This window comes from Falco cherrug, chromosome 11 (assembly GCF_023634085.1).
Source record: "Falco cherrug isolate bFalChe1 chromosome 11, bFalChe1.pri, whole genome shotgun sequence".
In the NCBI taxonomy this organism is placed as follows: domain Eukaryota; kingdom Metazoa; phylum Chordata; class Aves; order Falconiformes; family Falconidae; genus Falco; species Falco cherrug.
The window spans coordinates 26,447,587-26,472,648 of record NC_073707.1 but is presented as its reverse complement, the minus strand read 5'-3'; the positions used below and the strand labels follow the sequence as shown (position 1 = coordinate 26,472,648).

At 37.0% G+C, this 25,062-nt stretch overlaps 1 protein-coding gene across 6 annotated transcripts in view; it reads left to right on the top strand.

Moving 5' to 3' along the window:
* The window catches only part of NAALADL2 (N-acetylated alpha-linked acidic dipeptidase like 2), a 504,203-nt gene that overhangs the window by 448,012 nt on the left and 31,129 nt on the right, over positions 1-25,062 (top strand). For all 6 annotated transcript variants that reach the window (XM_055723677.1, XM_055723680.1, XM_055723679.1 and 3 more), the window contains one exon: positions 21,782-21,875. In XM_055723677.1, the coding sequence (XP_055579652.1) occupies positions 21,782-21,875 (94 nt within the window). The remainder of the gene's footprint in view (positions 1-21,781; positions 21,876-25,062) is intronic.

Sequence of the window (25,062 nt, the reverse complement as noted above, 5' to 3'; positions counted from 1 at the left end):
GCCTGCTGGTGTTGGAGGCATTTGGACAATGTCCTAATTAACATGCTTTAACTTGGTCAGCCCTGAACTGGGCAGGCAGTTGCACAAGGTGATTGTCGCAGGCCCCTTCCAATGGGAATAGTCTGTTCTGTGTGGACGCTTTCTGCTATGTTTTATTCTCTAAAACTGTTCACAAGTCTGGAAAGGGAGTGACAACAAGTTTTAAACCACTGTTACGAAGTCTCATGATATATAAGCTAGGTACCCCAGCGGCACACAGAACATGTTTAATAATTGGCTCCAGGTATTTACTTGATCCAAACATCAATATTAACCAGCTTTTAGAAGACAGAAGAGCTAAATACTTTGTGGGAAACATACTTTGTATCTCTATCACTAGCTTTTATTTAAGATGATAACAAAATGAAATATAGTCAGTTTGCCACCTGATATACATCACGTTGCATGAGGTGGCACCACGTTCATCAGAACCACAGGGCACAGTCCTTAGAAGGTGCTTGAAATGGCTCCGTTCCTCTCTGGCTCATTCACGTGAACTGCCTTCCCAAAGAACGAGCCGTGATCCCAGAGCAGCGCTCTGATCTCAAACGAGCAGTACTTTTATTTTGACATCAAAAAAAAAAATATTTCATAGTTTCAAATATTAACAGTTGCCATTTCTCACCACTATATTGTAATAAAAAGACAGCATGATAATGAATAAGAGATAGTAAAATTATATGAGCACATTAAAACAGGTATGTCTCCTAGAACCAAAAACCTGACACAATGTGCTGTTTAGTTTAGCAATTATTGCGAATGCAATAAAAACATAGCTACATGAAAGAAAGTGAACAGGGACAGTATACCTTTAGTACATGACTGGAACGAAAGCAGTAAATTTAAATATAAATGGACATAGCCTGCAAAAGAACCTGAAATAAATCACCTGATTTGTGGAATTTTAATAATTTTCACACAGCCTCTTTAAGATTGAACATCAGGCCCAGTCTCCCCGGTCAGTTCAAATTTGAATACTATTTATCTTTTGTGAAACTGTGATCCTAAAGAAAGTACTTATCAGCTAAGAAAATAATGCCTAAATGGAAATATATATTGGAACCATAGACTGAACACCTTTATTTAGCGCAGTTTGATATTGGGGTAATTGTAGGGTGAGGTTTTGCCTTTACATAAATATCGACTTGTCTAAAAGTGGTGAAGAAAATGGGGCCACAGAAAGAATTCCGTCTTAACTGACATGAATTATATTCTTCTGAACTTGATGTTCTAGCCAGTGCAGTCCTTTTGATTGACGTGCCTAACGAAAATGTCAAGCTTTTTTTTTCCTTTTTTCTTGAGAGAAACTGAACAAACTTGCAGCTGGCAGGAGCCTCACATGGTATCCTAATGAGGCAAAGAGGATGAAACATTGCTTTTTATGCTGAAGTACCAAAACCATAATGACTTTGTATCATGGTTGAAAAACAAACAAACAAACAAAAAACAATACCCACAGAAAAAAACAAACCAAAACCAAGAAAGCCCTTGCTTGTAACTCAGTAGATGTATAGATATTTTGCGTAATGTAGAGGGCTGAATGCTGAGTGTTGAGAATATGAGTTAATCAACACTTTTTGCATTCCCTTTCTCTTGCAGGAAAAAGTGTCCATGGTAAAACCCCACAGGACAGGGACAAGTGTTTGTTTTATGGAACTTTTTCTAACTGTTTTCTAAGTAACAATTTTTTTCCAGATAAAGTGTGTTACGGGTATTCGTTCAAGTGCTTTTCTAAACCAGCTTATCTTAGCGGCTCGTTGTTCTAAAGGCTTCATTTACATCATTGCATTTGAAATAGAGCATTATCCTAAATTATTTGCTGTTTCAAACAGCACTTTTATATCAGTCAAACCCACATTAAAATAGCCAAATGTGAACAAAAGTTAAGTAAATTAAATATTAGTAATTTTGTTAAAGTAACCAATTAAAGAAAAATAAAAATTAAGGATTTAATTTACTTCAGAACTTTAAAACATCCTTCACTGGAAGGATTTTTATGTTTGAATTAAAAAAACCAAAACAAAACAAAACAAAAAAAACCACTGGAAAATATAGATAATTTCTTTTCAAAATGGCCCATTATGCCTTATTATATTTAACTGGCAATGCAATGTTGACATGATTGTTAGTTACCACAGTAAGAATATTGCTGTATTTCTTTCAAAGGCTCTTGTTCCACTGATTTTCTGTTGAAAAATGGATCACTCCTACTTACGTCTAGAAGTTTGAAGGGATGTAACTCCATACAGAAATATTACTGCATTCTTCTCTACTGTTAGAAGTAAACAAACTCACAAAACACAGCCATGGCAGGAAGGAAGGGAACAAGATCATGATGGTATTTATGTCTTGATTATGAACTTTCCATCTACTTCTAAATATTAATACCAAACCCCATAAAAATGCATATATCTGTGCAGTGTGTATCTAAAACAAAATACGTCATGACCTGCACTACACAAATTACCTGTTAGAGCACCTTGTCATCGCAGCTGTGAAAAGGTAAAGAATGAAAAACAGTATGATGGTATCGTAACATCCATCCATATTTTTGTGGATACTGCCACACCAAATAGGGCAGTATTGCTCTATAACATATTTAATTACAGTTGACCTTAGAGAGCTTTTTTTTTTTTCCAAATTACAATATGTAGTTAATAGATAAGATGAATTTTTAATTTAGGAATTCCATTTAAAATCTTGTTTCTGTTTGTCTGGTACATTTTTTAATTAATCTGTATTTGTTGGGGAAAGACAATGATACTCCAGAGCCATTTGTTTTCCTCAGTGAAACAAAAGTAAGCAAAAATAAATCTTAAGATACTTGGGTACAGTCAGTGTCTGAATCTACAGCAAGTGCTTTTATCTCATCATAGCGTTAGAGTTGTTAGGTCATCAGTCTGTCATTGACTAGCTGTCAGAGAAGAGATTCGGCATCTTTATTTAAAAACAAAACACTAGCCATACCTGGAAAATGTAATTTTTCTCCTCTTTGTGCCTCTTGCTGGGCTCTGCTGGCACTGGTTTGCCAGACCACATCGCAGGAGAGTGAAGGACTTTATAAAGGTACTTGGCTGATGCACTTCAGCACACCTCAGCGTACTGCTGGAGGAGATGTGTCCTCTGAGTTGGAAGGTCTTGACTTTTGCCTTACTCGGCAGTCGTATACTGATGAGACACGATTTTCTTGCTTGCTGGAGAAAACAGGTTCTAACATAGGGAGAAGCACCCAAATTCTGACAAACTTTGGATAGTTGTGGTGCAATTATGTAACAGAAGACAGTAGCTATGTGGGCACATTTTTAACAACTGAGCGCTACTTCCAAAACAGAGAGCTATAAATCTGTGTCTCATTCAATATCTTATGCATTCAGCCTGTCCAGAAACAGATGATATGTTAGTGTTAACAATCTACTTTTCATCTTCCATTTATATGCACAATAAATTGCTGGTAAGTTTTCCTTGTGGACTTTCAAAAGCAGAAGAGATCAATACGTACAAATATATATACACAGCTTTTAAAATAGCAAGCCCTTAGAAAATATTAGAGTGCATGAAGTTGTTTCCCAATATATTCACTAGTGGTGAAGTGATGCTGTTTATGGGAATTTCTCTAAGTAACTGTGCCTGTCCCGGGTCTCTAGGGGAAAGTGAAGCTGACGGCTCGGAGTGCATTGTCCTCAGGACTTGAACATGCTCATTTTATTTTGTTTTGTGTTGATGGAGCTGTGCTTAATGCCAGATTCTAGTCTGGAGCACAGGCTTGATATCGCCAAACGGCCAGACCTAAGACAGTGAACTTCGGTGAGCTTTTGCACGATACATAAACTTTTTAAATGAATGTCTAAAGCTGAAAGGCGTATGATGCTTTCGGTATAGTGACGGGTATTATTTGTGCAATTTGTTTACCACAACTAGCCACTGATTGTGTTACTGTACTATTAGTCAGATTGTGCTTGCTGGCTCTTCGAAGATATCAGCTGTCCCAGATGCACTATTTACACAAAAACATTGTGAAAATACTGGATTATTTTTGATTATTATTGCATTTTTATGAAGATTATTGTATGTTATGCCAATGAGTAAGTTCTGACTTCACTCTTAATGATCCTTATAGGCACTGAAGTTCTTCAAAACTAGATTAGAAACCAAAGCAAGGAAGTGAGAATCTTGGTGAGGAACACAAAAATGGAAACGTGCGGTTTTGCTCGGTGCATTCAATTTTAAAACTTTTTTTTTTTTTCCTGCTTGTAGTTCAGGCCGTGCACATTTACTCTGTTATGGGATTTGGAGAGGACAAAAATAAGCCGAAATGGTAACAAGAAATGCATCATGTTCTTTCATTAAATTGAGAATTCAGTTGTCCTGCTTCTGTAGAGATACTTTATCCAGTAGCTTAGTTCTTTTATAGGGATGATTTTACTGCACAGTAAGACACTATTAGATAAATCTAGTAGGCATGTGGTTGGATAGGGTTTGGTTTTCTGCTATTTTCTGCTATTTCTGAGAAGCTGTCAAGAAAATTTTTTAAAAGGCCTCCAGTGTCTGTCTTTGTATTCTGTATTTTCACTGTATCACTGTACTGAAACTGGTATGATCCTGTTTGCTGCTTGTGTTTTCTTTGTCTCAGTTACTATTAAGACTTACATGTAAGCTTGAGATAATTATAAGCATATATGAAATGAAAAACCTGCCTCCATTCAGTGGCGAATGTATACGTGCTTAGTTTAACACTTAGAAAAGCTGTGACATATGCCACTGCAATACGTTTCATTTCATTAAAAACCTTCAAGTTTTGTAGATTTCAGCTTGAATTGGTTCATTGACGTAGATCATAGAAATAGAGCTGGTCTTCTGGGAATATCATAGGAATGACAAAAAAGACCTCTTTGCCTTAAAATACACCGTTTACTTCTCACTATTTTCCAGTATCTCCTTTAAAAAATATTTATATCATCATGCCTTTTATTGCACTTAAGAAAAAGGGGTTTTAGTGAAATATCTTCGACCTTTAGCACTTTTGGAAGGCAATGACATAACTGACCAAAGTAATGCTATCACAGTCCTCACTGCTACAAAGTGTTAGTCTGTAGTCCTTGACAGTGACCACTTGCTAGACACATAGCCTATACAAACTAGAAAAGACAGTTCAGTATTGAACATGAATTAGGCTGAAATAAGTACACTTATAAGATGAGGCTGAGTCTCCAGATTCAGTTAATGTTTGAAGACTCTAGCAGCATGGCACTTCAGATATTACAACCTGGTTGTACTGTCGTCTTCATGCTCTTACCTACAGCATCTCATGCTGACTATAAATGTTCTAGGGCACTGCACAATGTGCATTGACAGTACGTAAGCAGGGCTCCTTGGCGGTGCCTAAGGATGCTTTATAAGCAGAACACTTCTGTAATCAAGAAGTTGCTAACAAGCAGTTTCCATATCTTCATTCCCATTTATTTTTTCCTATTCTCATATTGTCTAATGTAATCTGTTAAAGTTGTGTAGATGACTTTTAAACAGAAGATTTAAATATATAATACCTTGCATAATCATGTGTTTCTCTTCATTACGTTACTAGCAAGTTATGTTCCAGACACTCAAATATGTAGCAGCAATTCAATTAGTAGTCTCACCTTTATTTTTAAACAGCAGTTTACAAGGGACATAAGCAGAGACCCCTCCTCCAGAATACGTCTATCATGAGAGATTATTTGATTTCATTTCTATGTTAACAGCTTAAGGTGTGCGTTTACTTTTGCATTTAACTTTTATTTGGGACATGTCTGTCCATACTTTTTTTCACGTACTTCATGCATTTCTGTTAGAGGCTGTTGGCAGGTTATTAACCAGAGGAACACTAATTTAGAACTCTGCTTTTTCCTCCATAGGTCTTGTGTATCACTCATAGGAGAAACATGGAAGTAGTCATGAAAAATTGGAAAGTAAACAGGAAGAAATATAAGTTTGATTTACAGGTTAACACTTCTCATTTTTATGAGAAGGCAAAGAACACAGTGAAGTTTCAAAGGTCTTAAGAGTACCTTTAAAAAATTTCTGTTCTCAGCTTGGACAATTCCCTAAATTTTCTTGGAAACTACACTAAGCACATCCTTGCTATTAAGCCAAATCTTTGTACCAGCTTTGAAGTTTTATTTGAACGCATGAAGCAATTCAGGCTTTTTGGAGAGAAAGTAACCAAACTTTAATACTGACAGAAGTAAATGGGGGTTTTTAGCCTGGCTTTCAGAGTCCTCTTCAATTCACTGGAATCTTTCTTTATTATAAAAAAAATTTGGTGACTGTTTATTCGCCACTATCTTTGCCTGAGCTTTTCCAAACTACGGGAACTCAAGCTAAGAAACTAATCAGTAAAGTCCTGCATGCCCAAACTTTTCAATTTTGGGGTGTATGCGTTTTCCTGTATTTGCCAAAGAAAAGAACAGGGCATTGGGAAGTATATACAGTGGTAAGATTGTACAGCCTCTTCTGATCTGTAACTGTGTTTCTTGGACTATTACCATGTTTTCCATAGTTGTAGTGGACTTTCAAGCTTCCGTTCTTTTATGATTAGTTGGATCTTAAAAATGTTTCAAGTGTGACTTTAAAATTACTGTCTGTTCCAATAATCTCAGATTTCATAGCGTCTCAAAAGGCAGCAGAACTAGAAATCTTGCTTTTAGAGGTCACGTAGGAGATATTTAAAATAATCTTGAGTCACATGTTTTTACTAGAAACATTTTTAATGTTAAGAAAGATCCTGCTCACTTTCAGTTTGGCTATTTTAGTCCACTGAGACTGAGTTGTGTTGCTTTTTTTGCAGGGCTTAGTGGTTTTAATTCAAAGAAAGTAATGAAGAGAAAAATGCGAAAAACATCCTTCACACTGCTAAACAGCAACAGTAATATATTTATATTTTTTCTAAAATATATTGTACTGGCTAATCCAAACTCATTGAAACTGAATGCAGATTGATAGCAGTAGTATACAATTAGGCTTTGATGACTTTTTTTTTTTTTAACCCCTGTGAGGCAAATAAGATCACTTTTCCAAAGCAGATTGTAAGTGAAGGGATGACAATACTGGAGCTGAGAGAAGAGCTACAATTGCCTAGTGTCCACTCACCTCTTTGAGCCACTAGTTAGTTTTGAAAGATTTATCCGAAGCTCAAGTTGCATTTTCAGAAATGACTGGTGGTACTGGCAGGTAAGCGGTGTGGGATCTTGCTGACTTGCTGACTCTGTCCCTTGTAGTTACCAGCATCTTTTAGTACCTGTCATCTGACCTGGGCTGGGGAAACACATAGTCCAGTTAACACCTCTAGCTACTCAAGTAGATTCTTCTTAGCAGACTAAAAGTCAGAAGTAATTTTGGGAATTTTCGCCTTTGGTTTTTAAAGTCAGGTTTCAGTTACATTGTCTTTAATCATTACAAGAGATGAGATTATATATTAAGAGTCTTAACATATAAAGACCTTGAGTCTTTAAGATAATGCTTGTACATAGTGTAGATGACTATACATCATTCTTTTTATTTGCATTAATTTAGACAGACTTTGTGACATAACATGCTGCTGACGCTTTTCCCTCAAATATGAAATCAGAATGGAAATAAAATATCATGGATGAGATACTACGAATTGTTATGGTAACTCATGCTAATTGAAGTTAGATTTCAGGACATATGAATTACTCATTAACTTAAGATGAAGAACTTTGAGGTCATTTAGCCCATTTCTGCTGGTACAGTACACTTCCTTCCTTTCTTCCTAGATTGTATTTAACTATCAAAGAGAAAGGTCTCTTGCCACTTTACTTGATGAACTGTTCCACATCCCAGAATGACTACTCACAAAGTTTTTTCTTTTTCTTATTCAACAGAAATAGTTCTTCCTTTATTACGTTTTTTTAGTTGTTTCTTTTAATTTTTACTTGGAAACTTGAATTTCCTGTAACTACTGTGTTCTTAATTTCTTTGGTAAAAGAGTCCTTTATTTTGAGATCAAAGAATTCTGATACACATTAGCACTTTAATTATAAACTACAGAACGGTAACTGAATGAATAGGGTGAAGGCTCTTTTAGACTAGCAGGGCTGACAATTAAAAAGGCTTTTTTCATGACTTGCAGTATAACCTATTCTTTTTTTGTTAAATATGGCTATTATTGTAATTGAAGATTAATAATCACTAATAGCTACTGGGATCTTTTAATGTCATATTCTGCACAAATAAAACCCTCTGCTTTAGATAGTACTAGCCTCCCCCTTCATCCCCTCTTTTGCAAATGTCAGTTGTTTCTTGAGCAGAATAAGCAGAAAAGGCAATAAACTCATCTGAAGACATACAGTTAAACCTCTCTCTGAGGGGCATGTGGGTTTTGTGCAGGGGAATGCTGCAGGAGTGGAGTTAAAATAAGTATTGCCCAAATCAGCATAATCTAATATTGTGTCTAGTGTCTGCTGTTCTCAGTGTGAAAGATTTAAACATTTGGGAATGGACAGACATGGAGGTGCCTGGGTGCTGTCTCCTGGGACAGCCCTGCCGATGGGGGACCGTGACCGCTGAGTGATACGCAATTAGCAGCTCCTAGAAACCGCAAGTTTTAGAGCGTCACTTCCATTTTTCTTGTTTCAAATATTTAATGTTTTAAGGTGTTAAAAAACTTAAATCGTGTTACTTGTTACCTATTGCTTTCAGCTACTGCGTGAATTCTAAAATCTTTTTCATTAGGTCCATAAATGAAAACCTTTGTTTTTTTCTTTTTTTGGTTTGTTTCTTTTTTAAAAAAAATCCAGTAATAAACGTGCATTCTAATCACTCCCTCACCCCAGAAATGCCCCATATCCTTATTATTATTGGATGAAGCTTGAATGAAAATATTGTTAATTGGGGTTCAGAAGCTGTTACAGCATTATGGTATACCAAAGAGATCAGAACTTTCTGTAGGGCTTTTTAGTTTCTCTGAATATACAGAGAATACACAGTGGTTTGTATTTTTTATGTATGATGTATAGTGGAAAATGTTCTAGAAATTTCACTCTGATATCAAGACTCTTTTAACATTTACCTTTAGTTCAAAGCTATTCAGAGTACTTCAAATGCCTACACACATAGCCTTTCTAATGCACGGGAGAAAAGAAAATACTTAGACTCTATAAAGTGTTAATTTATTTTTAGGTCTGAAAACCTAATTTTATCTGTAACTTCATCTGTCTTCAATTGTAACATACAGAAGAATTTTGAGATGAGTTTTTCTCTGATCAGTATATGCTTCACACACATGTGCATGCATATATCACTTCTGATGCTATCAGCACTCCCACTAATTTGTTCACTGTGTATCAGTGCCATATTCTGCAGTACTTTTTGTGTTTGGGGGATAAATTATTTGGAATTTTACATAGTATGGGGGAATTATGCTGAGTACACACTCATTACAGTATGCTGAAGGACATTATTAAGTATTTTCCTCTCATACATTTTCATTCTATAGTATTTCTAAAAATCCGTCCTGTTCTCCCTGGCTCTGTGATCAAACCACTTTTCTGCATTGTAATCTTCTCTTCTCTTGACACATTTGCCTTGCAAGTCTTTTTTCTCCCTGCAGTCCATCTACAGTGTTGTTACCAAAATTATCTTCCTCAGCTCTCCTTTTAATCTTGCCATCTCCTCTTTCCAAAATTCCCCAGGCTCCTGTTGATGTTGTGCAACAAATTCCAACTTGTTTTTCTTTCAAAATCTTTTGCCTCTTTCAAACCCCATCTCTTCCACTCTCCAGTCTCTTCAACAACACCCCTTTCATCTTCTTTCCATACAGTCATCAGATCTCCGTCCTTCTTGTCCTTACATTTGGAAATACTCAGGCAAAACTTGTCTCCTTGTCTATTTACCCACACTGAGATCTCTTACGATAAACCCATTTGTTCCAGAAAATTAATCTAAAGCTGGAGACAAATAGGCATTCAGCTAAGCCAAAACAAAAGGAATGATTAGCAAGACCAGAAGCTAACAAAAACACAATGCGTACCAACAGGGTGAGTCCTGCATTTAAGCTTTTTCTTACAACAAGGCTTGTCAGATAGTGCCAAGTAACCGGTGGCTGTGGTATTCCATATCCCTGCTGCTTTGGTTGGTTCTATTGGATAAGCTTCAGATAGGTGGCAAGCCTCTTGGAGTAGATGTCTTCCGAATTGTTTTCTGAGACAAGTAGTGCATTTGAGGTGCTTAAATACTAATGGTCATTATAGATAATATCATATTTAAGACAGGTAGTACTTGCAGCAACCATGGTGCAGTACTGTAGGTAAACATTGATTTTTAGGTTTTTTCTTAACAGTAACTGCTGTCGTTTGAGCAAGTAGTAACATTTCCTGCAGTGTTGTAAGATTATATGCTTTTTAAATGTGCTTCTCTATTTAATCTTTGTTGTTGCCATTATATCATGCTGCCTTTATCATTTTAATACAGAGCCCACATAAAGATAGGGTGCAGTGGAACGAAATGGCCATCATCATTTAAGTATCTTAGTAACAGGTGTATTATTACAGTCCCAGATGTGGTAATAAATCTCAATTCTACCTTCAGATAGTTTGAATTTTATTGCTAGGGTTCCTTATGAATTTTGAGGGCCATTCTGTAGCACAGGACAGTCTTCTGAGTTTTCTTTCTCTGTTTATAGAAATATTCTGTGATATGGAACAGTATGTGTTAGGTCTTCATTCATTGTTGCTCAGGGATAAGTTTGAAAGGTGAGGGAATTTCTTTTTCAGGTAAATTGGTACTCTCAGGAGCATGCCAGCTATTTATAAAATACTTCAGTAGGTTCATCAAACTGACCTGGGATTCCCTAAGGCTCAAAAAATTTGTCAGAACTGGCATTTTCCCCAAGCCTGAGGGGAGGTTGCTCAGTCCCAAACACTCATCTTTAATTAATGTTTTCTTTTAAAATAAAACAACCGATCTTCCCCCACCTTTATTTGTTAAGTTACGCTATTTAATTACAGGAGAAGGTTTGAGAACTCCTTTTGAGGTTTAAATTTCAAATTATTAATTTAAGTCAACTGGTTACTTCTTATTCTATGTATCTTGCACAGTATACATTGAAGATTGAATATTCTGATTTGAAAAGTAGTGTGAAAAATACATAGAACTTGTATCTTTGAATTATGATATTAGTAAGAAACTTAAATACCTTTCTGGCTTGGTAACTACTATGCAAGTGTATCAAAGAGCAGAATCTAACTCTAATGGAAGCAATTGCTAAACAAAGAAATTGTGTGGATATTGCAGTATAGCCTGGTTTCTGGGGGGTAGCCTTAGTGTATTATCCATCCCATTATATATCCCACCTGAAGTGGAACGTGTCTCTATTTATGGGTCTTTTCAATGAGCTGTATACCACAGAGCTATGCATTTTCAGCTTCCCTTGGATCCTCAGCACTGTGGTACACTAGTGTCTTTCCCTCAGGGCTAGTCTGTCGTCTTTAATGAACTGTCAGTGCTCCAATCATGACTGATTAGGGTGACCTAAGTGGAAAAATTTCAGGTACTTTTGCATCAAGAGGCAACAAGAGAGAAAATAACAGTATTCTCTCTATACAACCGTTCAGTATCTTAGCTTTTCTGAGTTTGAGAGGATAAAGAGACTTTAATATGTAACGTTCTCATGAATCTTTTTGTAATGCTTATTCTGTTGAGTCTATGCTGAACTGACTGCCCAACTTTTCCAAGTTTCTCAAGGAACCATTGCTTCAACACCCCTCATTGATGCTTTTCTTCAGGTTCTTCAACTCCTAGATTCAGTTTTAGCCATACGCTGTCACTGGTTCTCCCCAAATCCTGTCTCTCTTTTGCCTAGCACAAATTCTTCCTTCAGTATGCCCACTTAGAAGATACCATAATGGTAAATAAAATTCAGGCAAAACAGAGTATAGTTTAAGGCTCCTGTTACAGCATTTCCTCATCATCTTCTCACAAATCCCCATAGTCAGGTCTGACCCATTTTGAAGGTCATGCTATGCAATGAGATTTAAGACTGGTGGTGTATTAACACAGCTCAGTGTCCTGATATCATGATCATTAACATTGAAAAAATGTGTAAATGAAATGGGGAGAGATGAGGAAAAATAGGAAAAAAATGTATTGTCATAATAATGGAAGAAAAAGAATAATGAACATCAAGGAGAATGACTGTTAGGTAGTGAAACAGATTATATGCATTATTTTAATTAAGAGTGCCTAATAGTACATATGGTTTCTTTTGAATAATAATTGCATGCTGATGAAGTGTGATTAGAGACTTTTTTTTCTTAGGAGTTCAATTAAATCAAATCCATTTCTGTAAAAGGGGAGTGATTAAAAAGATGATATCAAGGTCTAAACTGAAAGCTGTGGTTGCAGCTTCCTACTGCAGATTTCTGTATTATTGCACTCGTCTGATGACTATTATCTAGTGCTGAACAATGCCACGAGTTTCAGACTGAGTCCTGTGGATGCGGCAGAAGAACTGGCTTTACAGATCAAATAGAAACTTAGCAAATACTTGGATGTCCTTGAATATATGATCTTGGGGTTGGTCCTAATTCCGGAAGATTCTTGGTTCATGCATGTGTCTTGAAGCATATAAGAAGATACTCTAATTAATTAGGACTGTTAGACAAAGTACCGTTTGTTAGGCTGATACGTATTTCTGTAGAGTCCTTGTGAATCCAGGTGATTAAATGCAGACTTGCACTGCTGCTTATTTTATCTGCTAGTCATTACTGTCTGACTTGTAGGCTTGTAGACCGGCAGGACCCAGCAAACTGTCTGGCAGCTGTTAACAGAATTATCAATTAGCTTGCTGAGTCCTATCATCTTGTCTTTTGATTATCCTGTATCATGAGTAAGGGTGACTGGTTGTCCTAACATCCTGATTGCGGTCTTAAAGACGTACATAAGTCAGGGAAAGGTACCGATACTCATTAACTGGTAGCAAACACAATGAAGGTCTTTGGTAGCATGGAAAGGTATGATGCCCAAACTGTTAATCACACCATCCTGCTTTTTCATGCCAGTACACAGGAATCTACACTGATATATCATAGTCTTTTATTCTGAGTTTGCATCCACTTTTCTTTACTTTAAACTTTCCTTAATGGCTTACATCAGAAAAAATACTTGACATTTCTTGTCCTAAAGTGTGTGCACTACTAGCTAGCTGCATGTTTTATCCTTTGAATATCTGTATTCCATATGCGAATAAAGAAAAAAATTAAAAGCTATGTAGTTTTGGTTTAAGGCAGTAAAGATCTGTTCAAGATGCAATTTCTGTACATGATCTTTGTCATTTAGAGATCTTTGTCTCTGATATGTGGAAACAAATTTTGCTTCCTATCTTACGATATACTTCTCTTTCTACCACAAGTATAGCTAAATCTATTTCCCCAGGACTGCCTGTAACCAGCTTCAGGCAGTTAACGTTGCTTCCTTAAAAAGGATCTAGCGCTAGTTTCCCCCTCCTCCTGCTATACCCGAAGAGGCTGAGAATTAAGTCATTTAAAAGGTCACTTTCTGTGCAATGATGGCATCTTGGTTTATGAGAATGCTAATATGTAAATCATTCAGCTTTAAAGGAAAATTTTCTCTATTTGTCACTCTCCAAGTCTGCAGCTGGTAACCAGAGCAACCTGGCTTTAAAGGAGGATATGAAAAAGAATTAACACTAGAACAAACTTTTTTAAGAAATCTGATGTGAGGATTTGTAATGATATAAAGATTTGTATTGTCGTGGTGTGACCTCATCACCCAGGGCTCATGAATTGCAGAAGAGCATTCTGTTACATCCTTCTGCAATGTTCATTATTATGCACACGAGGGAAAAGTCTAAGTGATTAACTTCTTTTAACAAGAGGCTTGAATCTAGTGGCCTTTCTAGAAGTGAATTTGTACCGCTACAATTTGATGTACACAGCTATGAAATATATGATCAGAAACTCTCCTCAATTATTGCTACTTACCTGCAGACTTCAAAGACAGGCAATTTCTCTTCATGTGCCAAAAAAAAAAAAAAAAAAGAATAAAGCACTTGAGAGATTCTCCATTTCCAGCTACACTTCTGCACCTCTAAACTGCCCACATCAGGAACTGCTTTAGGTAACGTTGTGGCTTCCCATGTAAGCATTAACTCTGTGTATTCTGCACAGACATCAAGTTGCTCTGCCTCAGTTCCAAACAAACCAGGCTGAGTACAAGTTCATTTTACACAGTGCCAAGCCTAACTCAATAAAGCTATTATCTTGGAAGTTGAGTTAATAATCCCTGTTCTGTGCCGCTGCGGTAGCAAGAGCATAAGAACCACCGCAATGGGCCAGGCTTCAGCCCGCATCCCAGGCTCTGACCGTAGCTAGTGATGAATGCTTTAGAAGAATTGTATTTCTCCTATGACCACAGCTGAAGATTGAATCTGGATCGTCATTTTTAGTAGTCAGCAGTGTAGTGCCCTGCGTGAGGCCGACTAGTCCTGTCTGAAACCTGTTAGCGCTCTTGGTGTCAGGCACATCCCGTGACAGAGCGCCCTGGGAAGCAGTGACATCTTGCAGGACACAAGGCACCCCTGCCCAGCACCCTGCTGCTGTGTGAGGAGCACCGTGATGGCCCCTGATGTCCTCACTCATATCCCTTTCATTGGTGATCTGGACAGAAGGTAGAAGTGAGTGGAAAGAAACTGTATAACCTTATGGAGTTACAACCCAGGGCATGGGCTTAGAATCTCTCACTAGAAATTAATACAATTTGAAATTTGTTTTTAATTTACACTTAGTAGAACATTAACATAAATGCATTTAAATTATACAAACTGTATATTCCTTATACTTTATGTAAATATAGTTTAAAATGTAGGAATTTCTACATGTACACAGAAAACAAAGCAGAGAACTAGAGTCTCTTTTTTTGTGCGAGTAGTTGAAAACAATGGGATAAATGATCCCTCCCAGCTGTCAATGAACTCTATAGGAAATGGACTTTCACTGCTCTAAGTGCTTTATATTAATAAGTTGGCCAACAAATTATATTTTAAGCAAATAATCACATAAGAGAATACTTCTGCCCTTAATTTCTTAGTGCCTCAGAATCTCATCGTAAGCCATGTTGAAAACGTAGCCTATGATCCCATAAACAGAGATCTTCTGTACTCCAGAGTAAGCAGCCCAAGCTACCATAATTCTGGCATGTCTTAATATGTAACTTTGGGATGCCTAATGCTGTGTGCCACGGTAATACAGTTAGGTAAGTCTCCTTACCTGTTCACAGGATCCCTGCAAAGGGACAATACCATGGTTTTTGTTCACTGTCACTTTTACTTTCTAATCAGTATTTTCTATACTGAGAATAAATAAACCAATATGAAATTATAGAGGGGGGGGGGGTGTTGAAATTAAGTTTTTAATATTTTTAAGACCTCATACTTTCCTTGGTCGGGAACAGCTGTCACAAATTCCTTTGCCCTAGTTCACCTGCCGTAGCCATAGACTCATCCTACTCTTTTCTCAGAGCGCCCCCTACTGACCTAAAATACTCCGTGTTGAACTGAATGTCCGATACCCCAAAATACCGTTTGACCTGCACTGTAAACACATGTCCTGGCGCCAAGACAGATTTCAGTAACAACAAAAAACACATATGATACTGCTGAATTTTTGAAATGTTCTGAATTTTCAAAAGTTGACACCGTTATTGCAAAGCAAACATGTTTGTGATTACATTTCTATTTCTCCGTCTAATCAAGGGAATGTGCTGCTTCAGAAAAATAGAGGCTCGAAGAACTGGTTATTTACTCATGCTCCTGCCTCTGACTTTTCTTATATGAAGCAGTTAACGTTTCTGGGTGGCGGTGAATATAAGAAAAAAAAGTATGTAGACTGATTATGCAGGAAGTTTTTCTACAGTGAATTGATATCCCAGTATTAAAAACGCACATGAATTTATCATGAGTCTCACGATTGCTGCCATTCATCTAGTAATACTAGGTGCTGAAATTATATTATTGCCAGGTAATCAGAGATTTCATTTAAATAGACTCACTTTCTCATGCTTAATTAAAAAAAATCTGATAACATGAAGGAAGTCAGGGGGGAGGGCAGGAAGAAACAAGCAGAAAGCAGATTCAGGAGATTTGCTGGTATTATCAAAAATATTTCTTTAATTTTGCAGGGTGGAGAGGTTGGGGAAGGCTGATTATTTTAACATTTGAGATTGTTAATGTTGTGGCTCTGAGAGGAGATCTTAATATATGCAGAGATTTATTCCTTATTTACTGTTGTTTATGTTTGGGTTAATGTCAAAAGATCTCAGCAGGTCATTCTGCTAGTCAGTCTGTGTGGAAAGAGAGACCCCTTCATGCAAAAAGATGAACCGCTGAGATTAGAGAGTGTGACAGCCAGCCACAAAAGTTAAACCTGTTTATTCACCTTTACAAGAAAAAAAGGGGGAAAACCTTGTTATTTTCAACACACTTTTGTTGATTATGCTAAACAGCACAGTATCTTTCCATGGTCTTTCCTCATGATGAACCCCATGGATAATGTGTGAAGGGAGACGGAGTGAGGGCAAGTGTGAGTCAAAAACAATAATACTGATGTTAAAGGAAATTAAGGCTCAGAGTTCAAACGAGTCGCTCAGTGTCACATGCTGATCAATTGCAAGGATTGCATCTGTAGTATGGAGTCTTACGTATAGTCTGTTGAGTCTGTAGTTGGGAATCTACACAGGTGTACTACTTGGTACATTATCTGCTTTCTAGTATGAGTTGTTAAGGATTTTGGTAGATCAGCTGTCATGAGTATGCTAGTTTTCTCTAAAAGTGCACAGGTTTCAGTAGGGTTAAGTGTTGCTAATATTCACAGATAAAATTATGTAATAAACCCCTGAAAATTATAGAATGCAGGAAGGAAGAAAAAGTATGCTGCGTAGGTATATGGCCCAAAATATAAAGGAGTTGCCACTGCAAAAATCAGGTTTCAAGTAGCTGTGTCTCAATTCGTTCCAGCAGGTAAAACTGGAGTACAGCACTACTGAAGAGCAGTGTTCACAAAAGGATAAGCATTACAGTTTACCTGATTTTTTTGTTATGTTGTTTGTAAGTTAGCATCTCAGAAGAGGTCTGAGAGAGATGTCTTTTAAGATTTTAGCACTCTTAATGTGACTAAAAATGTCCTAAATGCTCATCACTTACGCCCACTGAGGTTTACATAGCATGGAGGCTAGATATAGCACACAGCTTCAAATTTCACTAGACAAAAATGAAAAACAATAATAATAATAAAAAAAATACCAAAACCCAAGACTCCACATGAACTTTGGTGTTAAAGAAACTGCCTGCACGCTATATGCTGATGTTTATTCTAGCAGATTGATCTCTGTCATGCATAATGTTTTCATATCTCCATATCCACTACATACATTTTCATTTTACTCATTTTAACAAGTTTCTTATTATATGACAGAATGGAAAATTGGTTGTCATACCTGCATTGTCCGTAAAATGAGATAACATGTAAGACATGTCCCTGCAAGATATGATCAATAACAGCATGCCCCAAAAGCAAACCTGAATCTATGTTCAAAAGGCTGAGTGGAGCCTTTCACATTTTTGTATCCTAGATTTTAAGCATTCAACTTTTTGTAAAATTTTGCATGCCAATAGACGTACTTTGAGTTGTTCGTAGGAGCTTGGGTATCTGAGGAAGTGAGTTGCCTTGAAAACTGAGGTTAGCTCACTGAAAAAACAGGTACGACATACTCACCAAAAGCAAATTACTGTGATGATTCCCTCCAACTCCATTTCAGTTTCCTTATTTACATTGTAAAACATCTAAAAAGATAAAGAATGTTTATAATTTACATCAATGACCATATTCTGTGTGTTTAATCTAGGTATTTTATTGTCCCAGTATTTTGGGGAGTGGTGCAGGTCCACCTGATGTTCCTGAGAGCTGACTTTTATAGTGAAATTAGGTTCATAAGTTGGGTAGAATTGCAAGAAGTCATTGTTCCTAAAAGAGTGGGTTATAACGCTTTGTAAGAGGGAAGACCCTACTGCTTCATTTAGGAAGTGTCACGTGATACTGATTCATCTTTAGCACCAGCATTTCTGAATGTTTGGGGGGTGTTTTAGCTTCTGGGATCTGCACGGTTTCAGAGAGATAAAGGCAGGGGCAGTAGTTATTTCCTTCCTACAAAGATGTTTACACTGTAAGGTAAAAGACTTTGAAAAAATGTTACCTTCGTATAAACCTGTTTTGAATAGTCAAATTTATTTTGCAATATACATAGAACCATAGACTGGCTTGGGTTGGAAAGGACCTTAAAGCCCACCTAGCTCCAGCCCCCTGCCCCGGGCAGGGCCACCTCCCCCCAGCCCAGGTTGCCCCCAGCCCCGTCCAGCCTGGCCTTGAGCCCTGCCAGGGACGGGGCACCCACAGCTGCTCTGGGCAGCCTGGGCCAGCGCCTCACCACCCTCACAGCAAAGAACAACAGTATAACTACAGTTATTGTTTTGTATTAATATTTATCTCTAAAGTAGTTGGAAGTTCATTAAATACATACTCGTTTGCATATGCATTTTAAATTGTATAAGAAAAGCATTTCAGAATCAATTAGCATTTGAACTATACGTTTTTTCTTTAGTCTTGATAACTGTGCAAATGTTACATCAATTATTGTGTGTATTGTGTATATATTATTATGTATAAATGTTATTTGAGAAGTTGTCATTAGTGCTATAACCAGTTCAGAATGGGAATAGAATCAATTATGCTGCTTAAGCGTTTCACTTTATAAGAAAATACTTGTCTTTACTCTTTGCTAAGTTATTCTTGCATTTAATAATTCAATAGGTAGTCTGAACCATTTTTCAACAGAGAAAAGGGGGCAGAAACTTGTCTTTGTTTTCCATGTATATTCAGTGTTGTACTCGAGGGAATGGTATATCCAAAAATAAGATTATAAATAAGAAATCAGTAGCCTTTTCTGTCTTGCTGCATTATGTGGGTTTGATATATGGTTCTGCAGCATTATTACTTACTCTGTTCAAATCAATGCTCTGAGCTTTCCTTTATGTGATTGATTTCTTCCAGATTAGTCTACAAAGTTACGTGATTTAATAAACAAACACACACTTTTACCTCTTTACTAAAACACAACTATCTGCAGTATTACATACAGAGATATTATAAAGTTTCCAGAATGCTTCAGTCCATCATAAGATTTTGAGGGTATACTTTATTTGGATAGGAGAGGAAACAATTTTGGTCTTACGTAGTCAAAAGCAAAATAAAATTGCTTGGAAAAAACAGAAATAAGGCAAGAACTTTTAAAAATTAAGCCAGGTTCTGTAGAAGATAATGATGAAAAGGAAAGACACTTACTAAAGTATTCTCCTCTTTAATGCCACTTTCATGCCTCAGAAAAGAAGCATTTTTTCCATACTTTTGTGTCCTTAAACATTGCAGTAGTGGATTGAAAAGTATCAGTAGCACTGTATAACTGTTCATGTCCCCCCCCCCTCTAAAATATACCTATGGAAATGTATCTTTAATTAGTGAATTAGATTTTTACAGAAATTGGGTGTCAGGGAAGAATTAAAATGTTTCATGTGATACAGGACTATTTAGGGTTCAGTGGGTTCATGCTCCATATAGGTGCCTCATCTTTAATATGATGTTACTTCCTTCATTGCCACAGTTGCTTTTCCATAGCAATGTACTGGTTGTTAATATTTTGGGCAGCTGTATCTTCAAAGATTTCTGTGCAGGACAAGGAAGGATTTTGCATGGCATCTGGACATTTAGAACCAGATTTTTTGCAGTTGCTTATGGCTGTATTATATGAACCTGGTCTGTGTACAGTTTTTTACAGATTTCTGTTTGCGCTAACAATATATTTTTTTATTATTATTATTTTATTTCCGCAATACCCCTCGGATATTCTAACTAATGTTTTTAATGCTTTTCAACCTAGATATTTGTGTATAATCACTGATAGAAAATATAACAACCTTCAAGCATTAATGGTGTGTGCAGTTGGGTAGTTTTGGAGAAAAGTTTCATGAGGGGTTACTGTGTAATATTTCAACAAAGATGTCCAAACACAGTATTTTTCATCTTCCTTCAAGTTCGCTCTTCGTTCTTTAGTTTTTCCGATAACAGCCTGACATATTGTTATTCCTTCCTATTTTTTTCTCACTGTATATATGGTAAGTTTTGGTGGTTTTTTTTTTTCTTCATGCCTTTTGCAATATCGTATTCTCTAGAGGTAAATCTCAGTAGCTTCACAGTGTGTCTCCGCTCAGATGTTGGTTGCAGCCTGATATACAGCATGTTCCCTCCGTCTCTGTACCCAAATCAGTCTGTGGCCAGGTCATTTCTTTAATGCTTTCCGAGAAGTGTTGGGGTTCCATTAATCTTTCTTCAGGATACCTGTCTTTTTTATATTACCCTGTTTTCATCCACTTTCCTGGAGATAGTTTTCCCTTTCAATTGCTTTACTATTGTTTTTAATATTCCTTAGTATTGTCTTTTCCTACTACTTTGTATTGTAGAATTAAAATGCTGCTTTCAGCACAGCAACTATCATATTGCTTTTGAAGGATAGATATTATTCTAACCGCCCCCCCCCCCCCCCCCCCCCCCCCCCCCCAGCACCTTGGGAAGTATTGTACAATATGATTCTATTCAGTCCACATTTTTATCAACACGATCACCATCCCCCACAGCCATCATTCCCTTTTAGAGCACAGCCCTACAGGTATTTTTTTTCCTTTTTGCAATATCAAGATACGAAGAAGATGAATGAAAGTTTCTTGCATGTTTTTGTCAGTGTGTCTTTATAGCTCCCGTGAACAGTGATGGACTTGGCAGCCTAGAGACTGAAATCCTCTGTTTAATCACAGGCTAGGTATAGTTCAGCAGAAAGACATATTTCTATACACAGCCCCTGTGGCGTGGCTAAGCCTTGAGCTGGAGAGCCTGTCTTCTGCAAGTGGAAAAAAAGCACTCAGGCCAGTCAGTCCCCAGCCTCATCTCTGGAACTGTTGAAAAGAACCATCCGTGCCACTGACTTTCATGACAGGTGCTAGCGTGTAGTCTGGAGTGGACTGAGAGTTCCCTTTCACTCATTTGGGATTTTTTTTTTTCTGTAAGTTACAGAGAGTGTGTAGTGTTCTATCCAGTTTGGAAGTTGGACATCTGCATGCATCAAGTTGCCACATATCTCTTCAAAATGCAGTTGGTTTTCAGGTCAGCTTGCATTTAGCCATGAGCTTGATCTGAAGCTTATTAATGTCTGTGATTTTTTTTTTTTTTTTTACTTTTGTAAACTTTAAAAATCCAATAGCTAAAACTAAACAACTACATAAAAAAAATAGAACTCATTCCTATTTTTAGAATGTTGAGGTGTTTTATTTGAAAACAAGGCAAAACTAAGGCCCTTCAGAGACTGCTGCAATTTCCTAGGTCCACAGAAAAAGTATTAACCAGAATTTTTGTGTGTGGTCATAACTTGTAATCTTGTAACATTTTTTAACATATTAGAAAGCAATGGTCTAGGTCGTAATGCTTTTCACAGATTTGTGTTTATGGGGGTTTTTAATTATTCCCTGAAAATCCAATGTAATGAAAGTATGTGCTATTCCAAAAGAAATGCTGACTATTAAATCCGTAGAAATTATTATAACTGGGTTTTGGGTTTTTTTTCTATTTTTCAGCTAACAGGACAAGTGACTTTGCAAATTGCCAATGAACCGGTTTTGCCATTTAATGCCCTCGACATCGCGTTAGAAGTTCAGAACAGTCTTAAAGGTAATTTTTGTTTGAGGAATATTGTTCTCCATTAATTTGGGGGGGGGGGGGGGGGGGAAGGATCATCTACTCACTGAGTACGGATTTTCAATTTCTTTTTGAATGATAGCCAGTGATTTTACTAATAAAACTGTGTAATTATATAATGCTAAACAAAACACAAATTTTGTTGCTAAACAAAGCCGTAAAATGTTTATTTTTCTTCTGATGTTACTCTGTCAGTAAGGTAATAATTAGTATTAAATGCTCATATTTACAGTAAAAGATAACCTCTGAGACTGAACGTTATTTTAATTCCCTTCAAGACTTTGTTCAGTACAAGCAAGAGAGGGCTTTTAATCCCATTGCCATTTGGCTCCTTAATTTTCACATTTGTCCTCTTTGTTTGGTTATTCCACTAACTCACCTTGTTGGCAGAGCATGCTAACTTTTAGCCTTTTTCAGGCATGAAAAGCATGATAATTTACCAATATGTATTGTTTGAGTTGTTTAAGCACTGAGACCCTGAAAGCTCTGTATTTGAAACTGATCTTGATGTGTTTGTGACAACAAGTTGGGGTTAGGGAGATGGGCAAGAAAGTTCTTAGTCAGAAGGTAGAAGTGACTGGTAACTTGGAAATTATGCAGATATAATTCTCATAGACTTTGGATTTGGCCCTGTTTGCTAGGTGTAGGATGAATGCCTTGCTATGAGACTGCTCCATCAAGATTCTGGAGCTGTTACTAATATTCCTGTGTTGCCTTCTCATTTCTATCTCTTTCTGTTGTCTTGTGGTCTTTTAGAACTTGATAAAATAATAAGCATTTTGCAGTCTTTTTTCCCTATGTTGCCAAACCCTAACATAATTCCTTGAATATGTATAAACTGAGATATTTCAGAAGCTTGTATTCTGGTCAGAATTCAGTAAACTTAAAAGGAATGGTGAAATGTATGTCCCTGACAAGAACCCCCATGAAAGACTGCTCCAAAGTGTGGTCTTGTTGGAACCTCACAGTGGAAAAATGTGGCATATTGTGTTGTGTTATTGGTGTATTGATGTGTTGTTATTTCCTCATCTCCAATTACATCTCTGATACAGATTACCTGTAGTGTGCTAATAAGGCCTTTCAAAAATATGTTTTCTGTTTATGCATTTAAGGAACTCTCAAGTTGATCTGTTCAATAAAAATATATGGTCTATAAAATCACACCAAAACTTCACATATATTTTAGTGGAATGTGAAAGATTTTTTTGCAATCTTGAGGTGTTGCCCCTGCATTTCATTCACTCCCTATAGTATAAAGTATCACTTTTCTGTAATACACATTCATAGACATATGATACCTTTTCTTTAATCTTTGCCATCCATCATTTTCCAGACCTAGGAATCAGAGGGCTAGCATTGGTCCGGAATCGGTGAGCATCCAAAAAGACAAGTAATTTTAGCTCTGTTGTGCCATATAAACATTGGTTTAGTTCAGCTTAAACACAGCAGGGAATGATCATCAAATGAAAAGTGTGGCTCAGCTGGTATTCCTGCAACTGAACATGAGGTGTCTGCTATTGTTCTTCCTTTTTTCTTTATTTTGAGTAACAGGGAATGTTGATTTAACCTGTCTTTTTTCCTCTAACTTCAGTTAGATCATTTATCTCAACCACTTCAGAGGAGGGAAAATTATTTTCGAGGCTGTAGGGCCAGCAGGATAAATTTTCTCCCAGTTGTTCACTTTGGAATTTTGTTTAATGACTTTTCTCATTACTTTCACGTCTCATCTGTCTCTGACTTGTGTCAAATAACAGTTTATTTTCATTTTCAAAGCCAATAAGACAGTGCTAGAAAAGATGTTCATTAGGCTTAATTTGTGCCTCTGCAGTCTGCTTCAGCCAGTCACTTAAACACACATTTTATTGCCTGTTGGACTTCCTCACTTTCTTGAAGTTAAGTCATACATGCAAATACTTGAGTCACAGTTTTGCAGTCTCCCGAGTGTCCTCACAAAAGGATGTGTGTGTCTCAATATTAGTTAATACTGTATCTATTTATGTTTCCAAAGGATTTAATTCTGTAGTGTGGTGGGCGTCTGCACTGCTGGCTCGGTTAAGTTCAATAGGATGTTACTCAGCGGTTTATAAACCATTTCTTACATTCAGGGTAGGCTGGATGGCAGGTTATAGGGAAATGTCATCCACAGTGTTTACATTGGCTTGAGGCCTGTTCCTCAGAAAGATGGGGAAAGGGCTGTTAAGCGACATGTGTTCTCTCTGCTTGCACACACCAGAACTCTTGGAAACAAGCTACTGCTTTTGCGTTTACCTGAAAGGAAGGGTTGTGACTGCAGAGACATTTCTTTTTGTGCATCTGCTGATGGTCTGATGTTTATACAGGAAAACTTGTGGTCATAAATGATGTGAGATGGGTTCCAAGGCTCAAATCCAGGTCCCCAGGGCTATTCAGGCTGTTATCTGTCTGATCACAGATGTGATATTTTAGAGAAACTCATAAATATGTGACAGTTTAAAATATTCTTGTTAACTACACATTGCAGTTGTGCAGTGTTTGTGCCTTTCATGCATTTAAAATCAATACTCACTGCAACTTGAATCGAATACAAGAATATCTCGCTGGGTTTCACATGCTATGAAAACCCAATTTATCTTTTGAGGTAGGGCACAGACAAGATGTCAAATCTGGTGTGTGAATGATACAGATGGTTCTTTTAAGCACTTCTGTAGAAGTATTTTGCACCTATATGTGACTACAAATGTATAAACATTTGTGTATAAGTATTTTGTATGTATAGAAGCATTTTTATTCAAAACATATTTGTGTTATCTGCTGAATGCTTTTAGTACTGTGCACTCTGAACTTGCTCCTTGTAGCCTGTCTTGCACTGGGTTTGAGCCTTGTTAGAATTTTATATTACAGCAAGCTTCAGGGATTGATGATGGAGTTGTTAAAAGTGTCTCATTAGGATTAAAAGCCTTTCTGTACTTTTGTACCTGACTGACTAAGCCATGACAATTTCAATCACATGGATTACAAAAATAAAGGCAGCCAGGTTCGGTGCTAGCCATGTCGCTTGCTTAGGTGCTGTTGGCTTTTGAAGCTGATACCAGTTTTCATTACTGCAAGTCACTGGGCTCACCTGGACTCACGCAGACTTTTCAAAATATTAGTTTCTGTTGCCCCAGCCTTAGGTTGTGGC